Below are 13,711 nucleotides of genomic sequence, written 5' to 3' on the forward strand. Positions count from 1 at the left end.
CTTTCCAGTTTCAGACGTAGAAATACCCCCCCCCCCCAAAAAAAAATGCATCCTAGCTCACCATCATTGGTCCTGCTGATGGATCAAAAGATATCATAAACAACCCCTCCCATTAAAGTGGACCGTCCCCTTAATCTTTGTTTATAAATGTGGGGTCAACTTTAGAGATGGGACCAAAAGGATGGTTTGGGGGGGTGTTGTTTTAGAGCGAATGCAAGTAAAGTGGTGGCGCTTCAGTGTAAACAGCCAACACCCTTGAGTGGCGTAGCATGGCGTCCTTCCATAAACAACACCACCGCTAAGTCGCCAACATTTATGATTTGTGGTCACAATGGGAATCGCAGCCATGGTTTTAAGTCCAAGTCTGCGTGTTTTGCCCTATCGTTAGACAGCTAAATCCGCCCAGGCCAACTCTTATTTACAGGACATGAAAACACCAAACAGTAAAAAACTGGATGATATGGCCATTTTTGTCTACAATGAGTTGTATGATGGTAAAACAACTATGAGAAAGGGGGGTTTAGGGTTAGAGCTGGTGGGTGGGGGAGTTACATGGGAAAAATACTTGGTGACACTAGTGGCTCTACAGAAAACCTTCAAAACATTATTCATAGATGATACAAAAAAAAAAACATTTTTACAACAAAAAAACGACATGCTTTATACATCCTAAATCATCACCTACAGTTTGTCGTGGATGTGCATTAAACAGGATGTTTTGCATTGCTTATGAAAGGGTAACGTAGTCTCCTTGCTGGTGCTGTGACTGGCATATTAGAGCGGTACTAGCCGCTACATGTCAATGTAAGCTCATGACCATCTCTGTGTCCCAAATGGCACCCTATCCCTTAAATAGTGCACTACGTTTGACCAGAGCCCTATGGGCCCTGGTCAAAAGAAGTGCACTATAAAGACCATAGGGTGCCATTTGGGACAAGGGACATCTCTGTTATAACAGGGACAGAGGACGATCTATCCCATACAGATGGCCTCAAGGACAATTACCAGTAATGATTGGTTGCTTGGTAAATGAGGGAAATTCTATTTGCCACTGCTCTTCACTGATTGCGGACAACAAGCCTGAAGGATCTGATGATGAACACGCATGGGTGCCTTTAAACTTAAACGTTACTTCTGCATGTTTGTGGTGAGGTTTGATATGAATACACACTGGAAAGGAGCATTTCCTCAAACTGGGGAGGCTCTCGTGCTCAGTAGTACAGTTCAAAAGTATTACATTCTAACTGTCATATTTGTAGGTTCTGTACAAAGGATCCGAGGGGCAGAGTTACTGTACAATAACAGGAACATTTATTTGGTACATGAATATGAAAATAAGAACACGTGTGACTGGACTGAAAAGAAAGCTAAAACAGTTGTGAAACGTGTGTATTCTAGCCACTTATAAATTATTTTAAGATCTGTATTCTAAACCTAAACGATTATCACAAGCGTTTCTTTCAATCCTTTTCAAGTCCCCCCTTTCCAGATGTCTGTATTGTCCCCTTCCTCTCGGTTCTCTCTCAGTTAGCCCAACAAACAATTCCCTTGTTAGCAAACTGTTAAGACAGCCACTCGGTACACAAATTGCGCTCGACCAAGCGAATTTGTTTTGCAAGGGTGACCTGTTTAATCATCTAATTTTCTTTGGCGGACATTTATTCATCTGGTTTCCACGGTTACGGAGAACATTAAGGGGCTCCAGTAATAAGGCTGGAGAGTCAAACAGGTAATAAAAAAATTAACGCCATTTTCCAGCAGCCGAGGACAGTCGGTGAAATGAATCAAGGGAGAGAACAGAGGGAACGTGGGTGAGGGGCATGAGAGGGGGCCTCCAATATTGTTAAAACAATAAGCCCTTACTGGTTATGTTACTCTGAAGATCAGCTGGTACAGCTCTAGACATGACACTTTGGGCACAGAGCAGATGAGAAAGATAAAAGCCTTAATGTCGCATTGCTCCTTTTTTTTATTGTCGTATCCCTATTATGTATCAGGACAATTAAAAAAGTTACTATATGATAGTTATTAACTTCGCTTGTGTTTCTTATTTTATTTGTATTTTTTTTACTTTGGGAGTCATCGAGGCAATGCGCAGTTGTGGCAACTGCTGTGTGTCAATAACATGTGGGGGCGAAAACGTAACGTTTATGAGGCACGGTGAGAAATATTTCATAGTCTTCTCAAGTCGTATCATGTTGTCCAATAATGTCCTATTCACAGCTAGGGAATATGTAGCATTCACTGTATGTTTTCCACATACAGCGACTAAGCTGAAGAGCTGTGTTACTGCTGATTGCCAAATAAGGTAATTGTGAGACATCGCAGTAAAACAGAAAAACAACCTACAAATGTAATCTAATTTTGAACTTCACACATAAGCTGCAGAAACTCCACAAACTGCTTTAAAGCATGAACAACTATCAAATGAACTTGTTTTCTTTTTAGGTGTATCTGCATTTCAGATGTTTAATTGGTGTCATATGATTTGCCTCATTTAGCCAGTATTGAGGTTTGTTTTAAACAAACGGAACACATGTTCTCAACCAAACCTCTTCTTTTTGTCTGGTTTAACCAAAACCATTTTAACACAGTGACAACACCTGTCCCCCATCCCTTTGCAGCAGAACAAAGCAAATCCAATTATTTTCTCACTTGCTGCCGCATTACTTGTGTGTGTGTGGACATCGTTCGTGGCCGGCTCCAGACTGACTGAGGTCTGGGAGTGAAGCAAAACTGATGGCAGACAACATGTCTCAGGAGAGGGAGGGGGAAAGATGTCAGATGACCTGGCCTCTCTCTCACAAGCACACACACGACCATTAACGCAGCCTCACACACCATGCGCTCCCCTCATTAACCTGTACTGAGGCCAGAGCCCCCCCCCCCCTCCCCCCAAAGGATAGAACTTATGTCATACATAGAGGGAGAAATCCCCAAAAGGGGTCTCAGAAAAAAACAAGCAGTAAAAAAAAAAAAAATGTTCTGGGCACAGGACTGCCAACTGTTCCGCTAACAGCCTCTTAACAGGTGTGGGCCCTAGAACCATGTAATCCGATCAAGTTACAGAGTAAAAAAAAATAAAAAAATCAGGCAAACTGCAAACTCTTGAGCCCCCTGTTTTTTTCCTCTCTCTCTCTCCCTCTCTCTCTCTCTCTCTCTCTCTCTCTCTCTCTCTCTCTCTCTCTCAAATGACAGAATTGAACAGCTGTGCTTTAGATTTATCATGTACAGACAGTAATTATTGCTGGTGCTGCCTTTTACTGACCCAAGTGAATAGAATGTCAAAATAAAAAAACACGACGAATCAGGGGAACCTGGGGTTGAGGGGTGGTGGGTTGGGGACGCGGTGAGTTGGGGACACGAGGTGCAGGGAGGGAGGGGACTGGGGGCGGTTGTCTGAAAGCCACCGGCGTCCTTGTTTGCAGTCAATTACCAAAGAGGACAGGGGTATTGGCTCTGGAGCTCGGCAGTGCAAACACGAAGGTGACAGACAAGAGACGTACATGTTTGTTTCTTTTTCTCTCTCTCTCTTTTCCCTATCAAAAAGTTATATCGAAACGGAAGGAGAGGACAAATTCAAAACAACACCTCATAACCCCAACCCCACTCCACTGAAACTACAACTAAACTACAACTGATGTTACATGACAAAATGTGATTTTACGACCACCCGACCCCGCTGACCCTTCCCCTGTATTTGTCCCAGAGATGAGAAGGTTGAGATACTCTCCAGAGAGATGAAATGCTGATAGTTTATCTATGTCAATCACTGTCCCTATCATTAAACAGTTAACCCAACGTTTCTGTCCCAGGTCCTCCATGCTACTCATACACTGTCACATACCATACCCATCCTGGCCACCCTAACCTGCATAAGGGGTGGTTCACACCTTCGAGACCCCCCTGCCATATTTAAAAGGATTAGTCAACGTGTTTTGTGCCGGCTTAATCTCTCTTTCAGACGGGCCTAATAAGTGTGCTTCGATAAGCGAAGCATGCAAATTCATTCGAGGCCAGTGAAGCCTGTGCTTTTCAGACAAATGCAGCATAGTCTTTCACACTGCTAATTGTCTCCACATTTCTCCTCCTTTTCTCTCTTATATGGCATATCAACGAGCCCAGATGATTCTTCTCCCATACTTTGCATGAAATTATAATTTCATATGTAAAATTGTGAATGAAACGGAGCAGCATAAAAGCCATAGAGAGAAGCCTCTCTATTGACTCTGCACATGTGAATACATGACATTGCACATTGGGGCTTCAGATTAACAAGTTGAGATGATATCCTCCTCGTATTTTATTTCATGGGGTTATAGCAGAAAGAAGATAATACAACTCAACCTACACACAAATCTGAGAAATATAAAGATGTCAATTTATCAAATGTCATGTTTTTTTCTGGCAAATTCAACATATTTTGTAAATGTATGAGACACTCAAGACACAAAAGAAACATATTTGCAATTATACTTGTACTGAAAGAATATAATACAAAATAATAATAATAATAACACATATTTTTAAATCGTTCTTTAGCTGGGACAAATACGTTTTTAGTAATATTATTATTATTTTTTTTTAAATTGCCTTGGTGGATTTGAGGATAATAAAGACATAACGAAGGCCTAAAGGTGCAACCTGTTTATTATTCTGGAGTACTTCCTCTCCGAGTATTAATAAGGCCATTACTCCAGATTGGTGACGGGGAGCTTTGAGGTTTTAATTAGGTGCTGGCCACTGCATGAGTGCACAGGAGTGAAGAAAGGGGGCGGCCATGCCACTTGCCCCTGCTCCTGGCCCATATCAAGTAGCCCCCCTGAACGCTTTGCCTGCCTACTGCTGCCCGGGAGATGTATGGACGTCCATGTGCATCTGGACTTGATTTAAGCATTTGAGCGTTTGATCTCGGATGTTCCTCCCTGTCTGCTGGTACAAAAAAAGGGGAGTTGGTGCGAATTGGGTATTAGGGGGGGACTAGGGTAATTATGGTGTAGGGTGGCTTGTGTCTGATGACGGGGGACATGCTCAGGCAGGACTCAGCTGTCTCTCTCTCTCTCTCTCTCTCTCTCTCTCTCTCTCTCTCTCTCTCTCTCTCTCTCTCTCTCTCTCTCTCTCTCTCTCTCTCTCTCTCTCTCTCCCTCCCTCGCTCCCTCCCTCACTCTCTCCCTCTAGCTGTTCTAAAGCCTGGTATAACACACACAGCTTCACATAACATCAATCACACACTCACTCAGAGCGGACCATAAAACTACACAAACATATACATTGCGATTAACTATGACACTTTTTTTTAAAAATTTTTTTTAAACAATGCCCCAATAATTGTTCGTACATGTGTGTTTTGATTTGAAATTAAAATTAACTAATTGATATGAAAGTTACCTGTGGCAAAACTACAATATGGAAATTATTGAAATGTAATTGTGAACAAATTAAGTAGATAAATAGCCTAGTGAATATACGTCTTAAATCGTTCACAGTTTTGCATAACTCTGTTTTTTAAAATTTACTAAAGTATGAACTTTTGTTGTGCTTGAAAATACAGAATTTCATTGTCATTTACAAACAGTCAGTCATCACAATGACATATTCCGATATGTCAGTGATAAGAAAAGCACACCTTTATGTGTTGTATTCAGCAAGATGTAAATAATATATTGGGAATTCTAATGTTTTGCCTCGGTTGACATGGCGATACTAATCACCTCATTGCTAAAATGCACTCTTGCCTGACAGGGCTCCACAGAATAACCAGAGTCCCCCAGAAGAAATCGGCATAAAAGGGGTTAAAGACAATGGCTTGCATTCCACCCCCCCCCCCCTCCCCTCCAAACGTCGCCCTGCTAAATTTATTTCAAAACTCTGTTAATCTGTGGTACACAACATTCTCATTAGCATAACCCAGCCCCCTCATAAAAATTCCAGCTAGTTTAATTAAAAAATGTAAATTTACTGTCATCCGAGGAGCCGGAGAATCAGGACAGCAACAGCATTTTTTATTGCTTAAGACATCAAATTGATTCGGGTTATGGCTAAATTGTGATAAAAGGTTATGGAAGGCTGCAAGACCTCGGGTCTTGTTTTCCCCCATCATTTCACCCTTTTTTTTGTAGAGGGCCGTAAAAGGTGGAGAAAGTCCCACCAAGGGTTAATCAGACAACTCACTGAGGGAGAAGGCAATCGCTATTATGACTCATAAACAAGTTAAAAAAAAAAAACATTTTCTGAGCTGAGTGAAAAGTTTGAAATTAGGGTGTGTCTGGGTGGATCGAGGGTTATACTTGTTTACTGGTAGTTTCAACTATAATTCAGGACAACCAAGGTAACATCGAGATAATAGCCAAGCCCTTAGGTCTGTTTGTGCAAGTTTGTCAGCAAAATGGTCTACAAGTTGATTGTCACTGAACGCCACAGTTCATAAGAATTGTATTATCAAGTATTAGCATCCTTTGCTTCTACCTCAAACACGTTATTTTAATGTTGAATGAAACTGTGTAGGGCCCTCCAACATATAAGGACAGGTGCAGTAGAGAGAGAGAGAGAGAGAGAGAGAGAAAATGAAATCTTATTCGAAGGTATCAAATATGATACAGAAAAAGGACACTGCTTAGTTATAGAAAAACCCATTGTACACTTTATCAAAAAGTACTTTAAATAAACGGTAGTAAAAATGCATAATTCAGTTAAGTTTATATGAATATGAAAGTGAAAAAATATATCAAACAATTTCATCAACCAAATTTTCTCAGCAATGTTCTGTAATTTTTAGCCATACAAAAGGCTGCTTTCAAAATGATGAACAATCTTTCACCAAAATAGTGATTTCAGGAACTTATAAACAGGAATTTACTATGTTTATTGCTATCTTCAGTGTTTGTTTAAATTAATTGCGTGAAACAGAAATAAGTTAGATTACAGTCAGTGTGAGTCCAGAATGACTCACAGAAAAGTAACACAGTCATTTGTATCAATGGTGAAAATAATTACATTACGCATAGGAAAAACACTCACACACACACTCAGATACAGAGAGGAGAACAAAAACACACATGCGCAACAAACAAACACACAAACATACAGTACACAGCTATACGACGAGCCAAATTCGTGGATATTGAAGAATATGACGAGGCTTCATTCAATCTGTTAACTGACTTTAAAAGTATCCCAGATTAGAATAGAAAAGTCTAAGTAAGAAATGTAATCAATTGGCATTTTGAAACAGGTTAGTCCAAAAAAAGCATGGGGGAGAATGACACCATGAAATGTTTCAGCACAAGCTGTGGTCTAGAAAACTCTGGATCAGATATTTCACGCCATATGAATATTGAACATTCCTACAATATTTAAGACATACACATAATTTGATAAATCATTGTATATATGGTACTGTGTATGTGTATATATTCTGTGTTGTCTCCTGTTTTAGTTATGTATGCCTAAACTCAATTCAAAATGAATGGAGCAACCAAAAAAAGGGATAGTAGTTGTTGCTGTGCTCCCTTTACATGTGTGACAACATAAGGAACACAACAGTTTGTTTGCTTTGTCCCCTTGGCAACAAGCCCTTAGGCCATTCAATACACCCTAATGCCATTTCACATACCTACGAGGGTGAACCCAGTCTGTATTTCTACAGTATGGAGCGTATTCATCTACTCAAAATCCTAAAACCAAATAAAGGAACCAAACATTAGAAAAGATAAAATGAAGTGAAAATGCCTTGCAGTGTGTATGCTGGTTCACTTCAGAGCACAGATATACACTTTGACTCTTACAGGAGAAAATGAAACTGGCTCAGCTAACTTTTTTCCCCCACTTGAATGTGCTACACAGTGTTATGAGTACACTAATGTGTGCTCGTGAACTCAGAGATCATATTTTGATATTGCAACCACCATTGGGCACTGTCAAAGATCTATAAATAAGGGTGTACACTCGGGTGTATATCTACACAGCATGTGTAGTTTAATATTGGACAACTTCCCCCCTCTCGGTATATTTAGTCACTGATAAAGGCACACCTTTAACTGTCAACTAATAAAACATCTGACCAAGATAGTAGAGAAGAAGAAGAAGAGTACTCACCATATTCAGGGAAGTCGAAGTTAAATCCTCTCAGACATGTAACTTTCATAATATTACTAAACTCTGTTAGAAAATCATTAGAATGGTTGGTTGGTGAAGGGGGAAGCAGAGCGGAAAAGTAACTAGATAAAAAGGCTTCCTTCAATCATGCACTAAACTCCTTGACATGTAATCTGTCAATAGTTTGTTGCTGAGATAATGCCGGCTGCCACGAGTGAATTTGATTGGCAGCTGGGGTCTGGCCCCTCCTCTCTGTAGTTTGATGGGGGGGTGGGTGAAAGAATATAGAGCCTTCCCCTTGCTTGCTTGCTTGCTCCCTCTCGTGCGCTCGCTCTCTCCCTCTGGTTCGCTCCCATACACACACACACCAAGCTGTTGGTGATGTTGTCTGAATAGGCTAGGAAATTACGGCAGAGCAGGAACCGGAGCAGTTTTTTTCCTCCCCTCAGTGGGCTGGCCCTTTCCATCTTTGTGGTCTACTAGCCTTTCAACTCTCTTGGGGTGGAGCCTTGCCTGGCTCTATTCAAATGAGGAAGGCAGCAACATTAAAAAGAGGTTTAGGGGGAATAGTGGTTCGTATAGAATATTACACACTTTTAGGATATTGCTCAGAAACTTGACTTTTTATGGTTTTCAAAGGTAGACTAAGATTATTATTTTTTTCAACATTTTATCAGGTAATTTTATTGATATTATTCAGGTTGTAGTACTATAATAAACCAATGTTTTGCATGATACCTATATATTTTATGGTATAACAATTAAAAAGTGGAATTTGTGGAAAAATAAAATGTGCATTATGAGAGATTATGAACACAACATTTCTTGAAGACTGTTAGAAATATATCACATTGACTGAAGTCCCTTACGGGAAGAAAACAAGAAGTACTGACCAGATTCACATATGTTATGAAACTTTATCCAGCACTGTTGGTTTAGAAATGTACAGGTATGTTCAATATTTCTACCAAATCCCCCAACAAACAAACATGCCTCTTTTTCAGCAGTCTTTCTTTAATTCATTCTCTTTCTCTCTCTCTTTCCTCGCACTCTTTTATTTTTTCTTTCTCTCTTTCATTCTCTCTCTCTCTCACCTTTCTCACTCTCTCTACCCCTTTCCTTCCCTACATCTGATAAGGTATCAGTTTTCATTGTAATTTCAGGTGAAATTATAAACGACAGCCGTTACCAGGTGACAATCAATACTTTATAAGACAAACCCCTAGCTTATTTGCCTGGCAGTTTCTTCCGCAGTGGCATGCAAAGTTTGCCTCTGGACATTCTGAACATAATGTTCAATATTACCAGTGTATTATAGAAAATATTCACATGTCATACACATAGTATAAGATCATTCAAACGTACTAGAAATTAACCAAGACAACATTGAGACATTAGTGTGCTTTCTAACACAAACAACTTCAATGACGAATAAGTAACAACAATTTTTATAACAAAGAAAGCGTTTGAAAGAATAACACTAGCGTTCAATGTTTTTGAAAAAGGGGAAATATACTTGTGTATGGTTATAAAAAAAACATAATTCTATGATATGAGTCAAGGCTTCAGTTCCTGATTGCTGGCAGCAAAGTCCAAAGTGTGTACATAAAACAGGTTTTGGTTGATTCTGTAATTACGATGAGTCATCCTAGTAAATAATGGAAAAATGTCTCCTCCTTAATACAGCACTTAAAGGGGAAAATGGCCTTACAAGGAATGGAATCAAAGGCCTACACCCTGATCCTGCCATTAAAATACATTCACTACCTTAGGTAAACACTAAATCCACAGCAATTTTAGAGTAGACATTAGATAAAGATTATTTGACTAATATTGTTTTAGGTGAAGCTGAACTGCAACCACAAGCAACATGTTTTCAGGTTTCTAAGGGTCTTCAGTGACATTTTCTCTCGGCCTAATGGTAGAGGAAAAAGATTATAGCATATGAATGTATAGTATACCAATTGATTTGTTTTGAGGATTAACTGGAGTTGGTGAGATGTGATCTTCATGTGGAGCATTAGCAAAGCAAACTTTGGTCTAAAGTTTAGCAATACTGCTTAATTAATGTGTTTATACTTGCTCACATCCAGTTTTAAGTGATATGCTGTGTGTACAAGTAGAGGCTATATATGTACAGTGGGGCAAAAAAGTATTTAGTCAGCCACCAATTGTGCAAGTTCTCCCACTTAAAAAGATGAGAAGCCTGTAATTTTCATCATAGGTACACTTCAACTATGACAGACAAAATGAAAAAAAAAAAAATCCAGAAAATCACATTGTAGGATTTTTTTATGAATTTATTTGCAAATTATGGTGGAAAATAAGTATTTGGTCACCTACAAACAAGCAAGATTTCTGGCTCTCACAGACCTGTAACTTCTTCTTTAAGAGGCTCCTCTGTCCTCCACTCGTTACCTGTATTAATGGCACCTGTTTGAACTTGTTATCAGTATAAAAGACACCTGTCCACAACCTCAAACAGTCACACTCCAAACTCCACTATGGCCAAGACCAAAGAGCTGTCAAAGGACACCAGAAACAAAATTGTAGACCTGCACCAGGCTGGGAAGACTGAATCTGCAATAGGTAAGCAGCTTGGTTTGAAGAAATTATTAGGAAATGGAAGACATACACTGATAATCTCCCTCGATCTGGGGCTCCACGCAAGATCTCACCCCGTGGGGTCAAAATGATCACAAGAACACTGAGCAAAAATCCCAGAACCACACGGGGGACCTAGTGAATGACCTGCAGAGAGCTGAGACCAAAGTAACAAAGCCTACCATCAGTAACACACTACGCCGCCAGGGACTCAAATCCTGCAGTGCCAGACGTGTCCCCCTGCTTAAGCCAGTACATTTCCAGGCGCGTCTGAAGTTTGCTAGAGAGCATTTGGATGATCCAGAAGAAGATTGGGAGAATGACATATGGTCAGATGAAACCAAAATATAACTTTTTGGTAAAAACTCAACTCGTCGTGTTTGGAGGACAAAGAATGCTGAGTTGCATCCAAAGAACACCATACCTACTGTGAAGCATGGGGGTGGAAACATCATGCTTTGGGGCTGTTTTTCTGCAAAGGGACCAGGACGACTGATCCGTGTAAAGGAAAGAATGAATGGGGCCATGTATCGTGAGATTTTGAGTGAAAACCTCCTTCCATCAGCAAGGGCATTGAAGATGAAACGTGGCTGGGTCTTTCAGCATGACAATGATCCCAAACACACCGCCCGGGCAACGAAGGAGTGGCTTCGTAAGAAGCATTTCAAGGTCCTGGAGGGGCCTAGCCAGTCTCCAGATCTCAACCCCATAGAAAATCTTTGGAGGGAGTTGAAAGTCCGTGTTGCCCAGCAACAGCCCCAAAACATCACTGCTCTAGAGGAGATCTGCATGGAGGAATGGGCCAAAATACCAGCAACAGCGTGTGAAAACCTTGTGAAGACTTACAGAAAACGTTTGACCTCTGTCATTGCCAACAAAGGGTATATAACAAAGTATTGCGATAAACTTTTGTTATTGACCAAATACTTATTTTCCACCATAATTTACAAATAAATTCATTAAAAATCCTACAATGTGATTTTCTGGATTTTTTTTGTCATAGTTGAAGTGTACCTATGATGAAAATTACAGGCCTCTCATCTTTTTAAGTGGGAGAACTTGCACAATTGGTGGCTGACTAAATAATTTTTTGCCCCACTGTAAGGTAAGTAGAATAACTTTCTATGAACAACCTGTGTGATGCATTTTGAATGCATTATAAGCATGAATATATTTACATAGGACTATAATAAGGAGCCATGAGCTGTTATGAATGCCAATAGCAAGCATGACCTGTTACAGTAACTCATTATCATAGAGTGCGAAATAGACACAAATTTTTTTTTTGAAATGTTTTAATGTACAGTACATGATTTTGTATACAATGCATTTCAATCACGTTAATTAGGAACTTTGCATTTACTTACTACATTCTAACTACTTAGCTAGCATGTTAGCTAACCCTAACCTTAACTCTTTAACTACTTAACTAGCACGTTAACTAACCCTAACCCTAATCTCTAACCCTAACCCCTTAGCCATGTTAGCCACCTAGCTAATGTTAGCCACAACAAATTGGAATTTGTAAGAACATTGTGTAATGTACAAAAATGCATTATGAAGAAACTTGTGACACAAAGTAATTTTCACAATAAGCTGTGATAACTACAATGAACATAAACGTTTCTGGATATTGTCAGGAACTGTCGTACATGTCGATCCAGAGCATCCCAAACATGCTCAATGGGGTGACATGTCTGGTGAGTATGCAGGCCATGGAAGAACTAGGATATTTTCAATTTGCAGCAATTGTGTACAGATCCTTGTGAAATGGGGCAATGCATTATCATGCTGAAACATGAGGTGATGGCGGCGAATGAATGGCCTGACAATGGGCCTCAGGATCTCATCACGGTATTTCTGTGTATTCAAATTGCCATCGATAAAATTAAATTGTGTTCATTGTCTGCAGCTTATGCCTGCCCCTACCATAACCCCACCACGGGGCACTCTGTTCACAACGTTGACATCAACAAACCGCTCGCCCACACGACACCATGTCAGCTGCCCGATACAGTTGAAACCGGGTTTCATTCGTGAAGAGCACATTTCTCCATTGTGCCAGTGGCCATCGAAGGTGAGCATTTGCCCACTGAAGTCTGTAACGACGCCAAACTGCAGTCAGGTCAACGAGGACGACGAGCACGCAGATGAGCTTCCCTGAGATGGTTTCTGACAGTTTGGGCAAAAATTATTAGGTTGTGAAAACCCACAGTTTCATCAGCTGTCCGGATGGCTGGTCTCAGACGATCCCGCAGGTTAAGACACCAAATGTGGAGGTCCTGGGCTGGCGTGGTTACACATGGTCTGTGGTTGTGAGGCCGGTTGGATGTACTGCCAAATTGTTGTGGTTGAGAAATGAACATTCAATTATCTTGCAACAGCTCTGGTGGACATTCCTGCAGTCAGCATGCCAATTGTAAGATACCTCAAACCTTGAGACATCTGTGGCATTGTGTTGTGTGAGGAAACTGAACATTTTAGAGTGACCATTTCCCCGGAACAAGGTACAACTGTGTAATGATCATGCTGTTTAATCAGCTTCTTGATAAGCCACACCTGTCAGGTGGATGGATTATCTTGGCAAAGGAGAAAAGGCTCACAAACAGGGATATGTGCACAAAATTTGAGGGAAATAACATTTTTGTGGGATCTTTTATTTCAGCTCATGAAACATGGGACCAACACTTTACGTTTTGCATGTATATTTTTGTTCAGTATAGTTGGTTACAGAGTGTAGGCACTTTCTATGAACTAGTGATGCTTAGTTTGTGAAGGATTCGTTCTTTTTGAACAACTCTTTTTACTGACTCGAGAGAGTCACTTTTCTGAGTGACTCGTACATTTTTGTATTTTTGTATTTCGTTTGACCAGCTGGCCACAATGAGTTCTACACAGCAGGATTAATACATGCTCGTCCGGAGACGTGCTCCAACCAACAACTGTTTGTCATATACAGTATGCGTGCAGGCAAATTAGATCACGCTGCAGGCAGCAAAGAGAAGAAAAAGAC

At 40.3% G+C, this 13,711-nt stretch overlaps 1 protein-coding gene across 3 annotated transcripts in view; it reads right to left on the reverse strand.

Annotated features, from left to right (window-relative positions):
* Positions 1–13,711, reverse strand: part of casz1 (castor zinc finger 1) — a 262,670-nt gene that overhangs the window by 88,974 nt on the left and 159,985 nt on the right. The window contains exon 1 of one of the 3 annotated variants that reach the window (XM_021616105.2): positions 8,095–8,506. The exons of the other annotated variants lie outside the window; for them this stretch is intronic. Coding sequence (XP_021471780.1) covers positions 8,095–8,143 — 49 coding nt within the window. The 5' untranslated portion in view covers positions 8,144–8,506. Of the gene's footprint in view, positions 1–8,094; positions 8,507–13,711 lie in introns of those variants that run through there. 3 annotated transcript variants of the gene reach the window in all.

This window comes from Oncorhynchus mykiss, chromosome 9 (assembly GCF_013265735.2).
Source record: "Oncorhynchus mykiss isolate Arlee chromosome 9, USDA_OmykA_1.1, whole genome shotgun sequence".
Taxonomy (NCBI): Eukaryota; Metazoa; Chordata; class Actinopteri; order Salmoniformes; family Salmonidae; genus Oncorhynchus; species Oncorhynchus mykiss.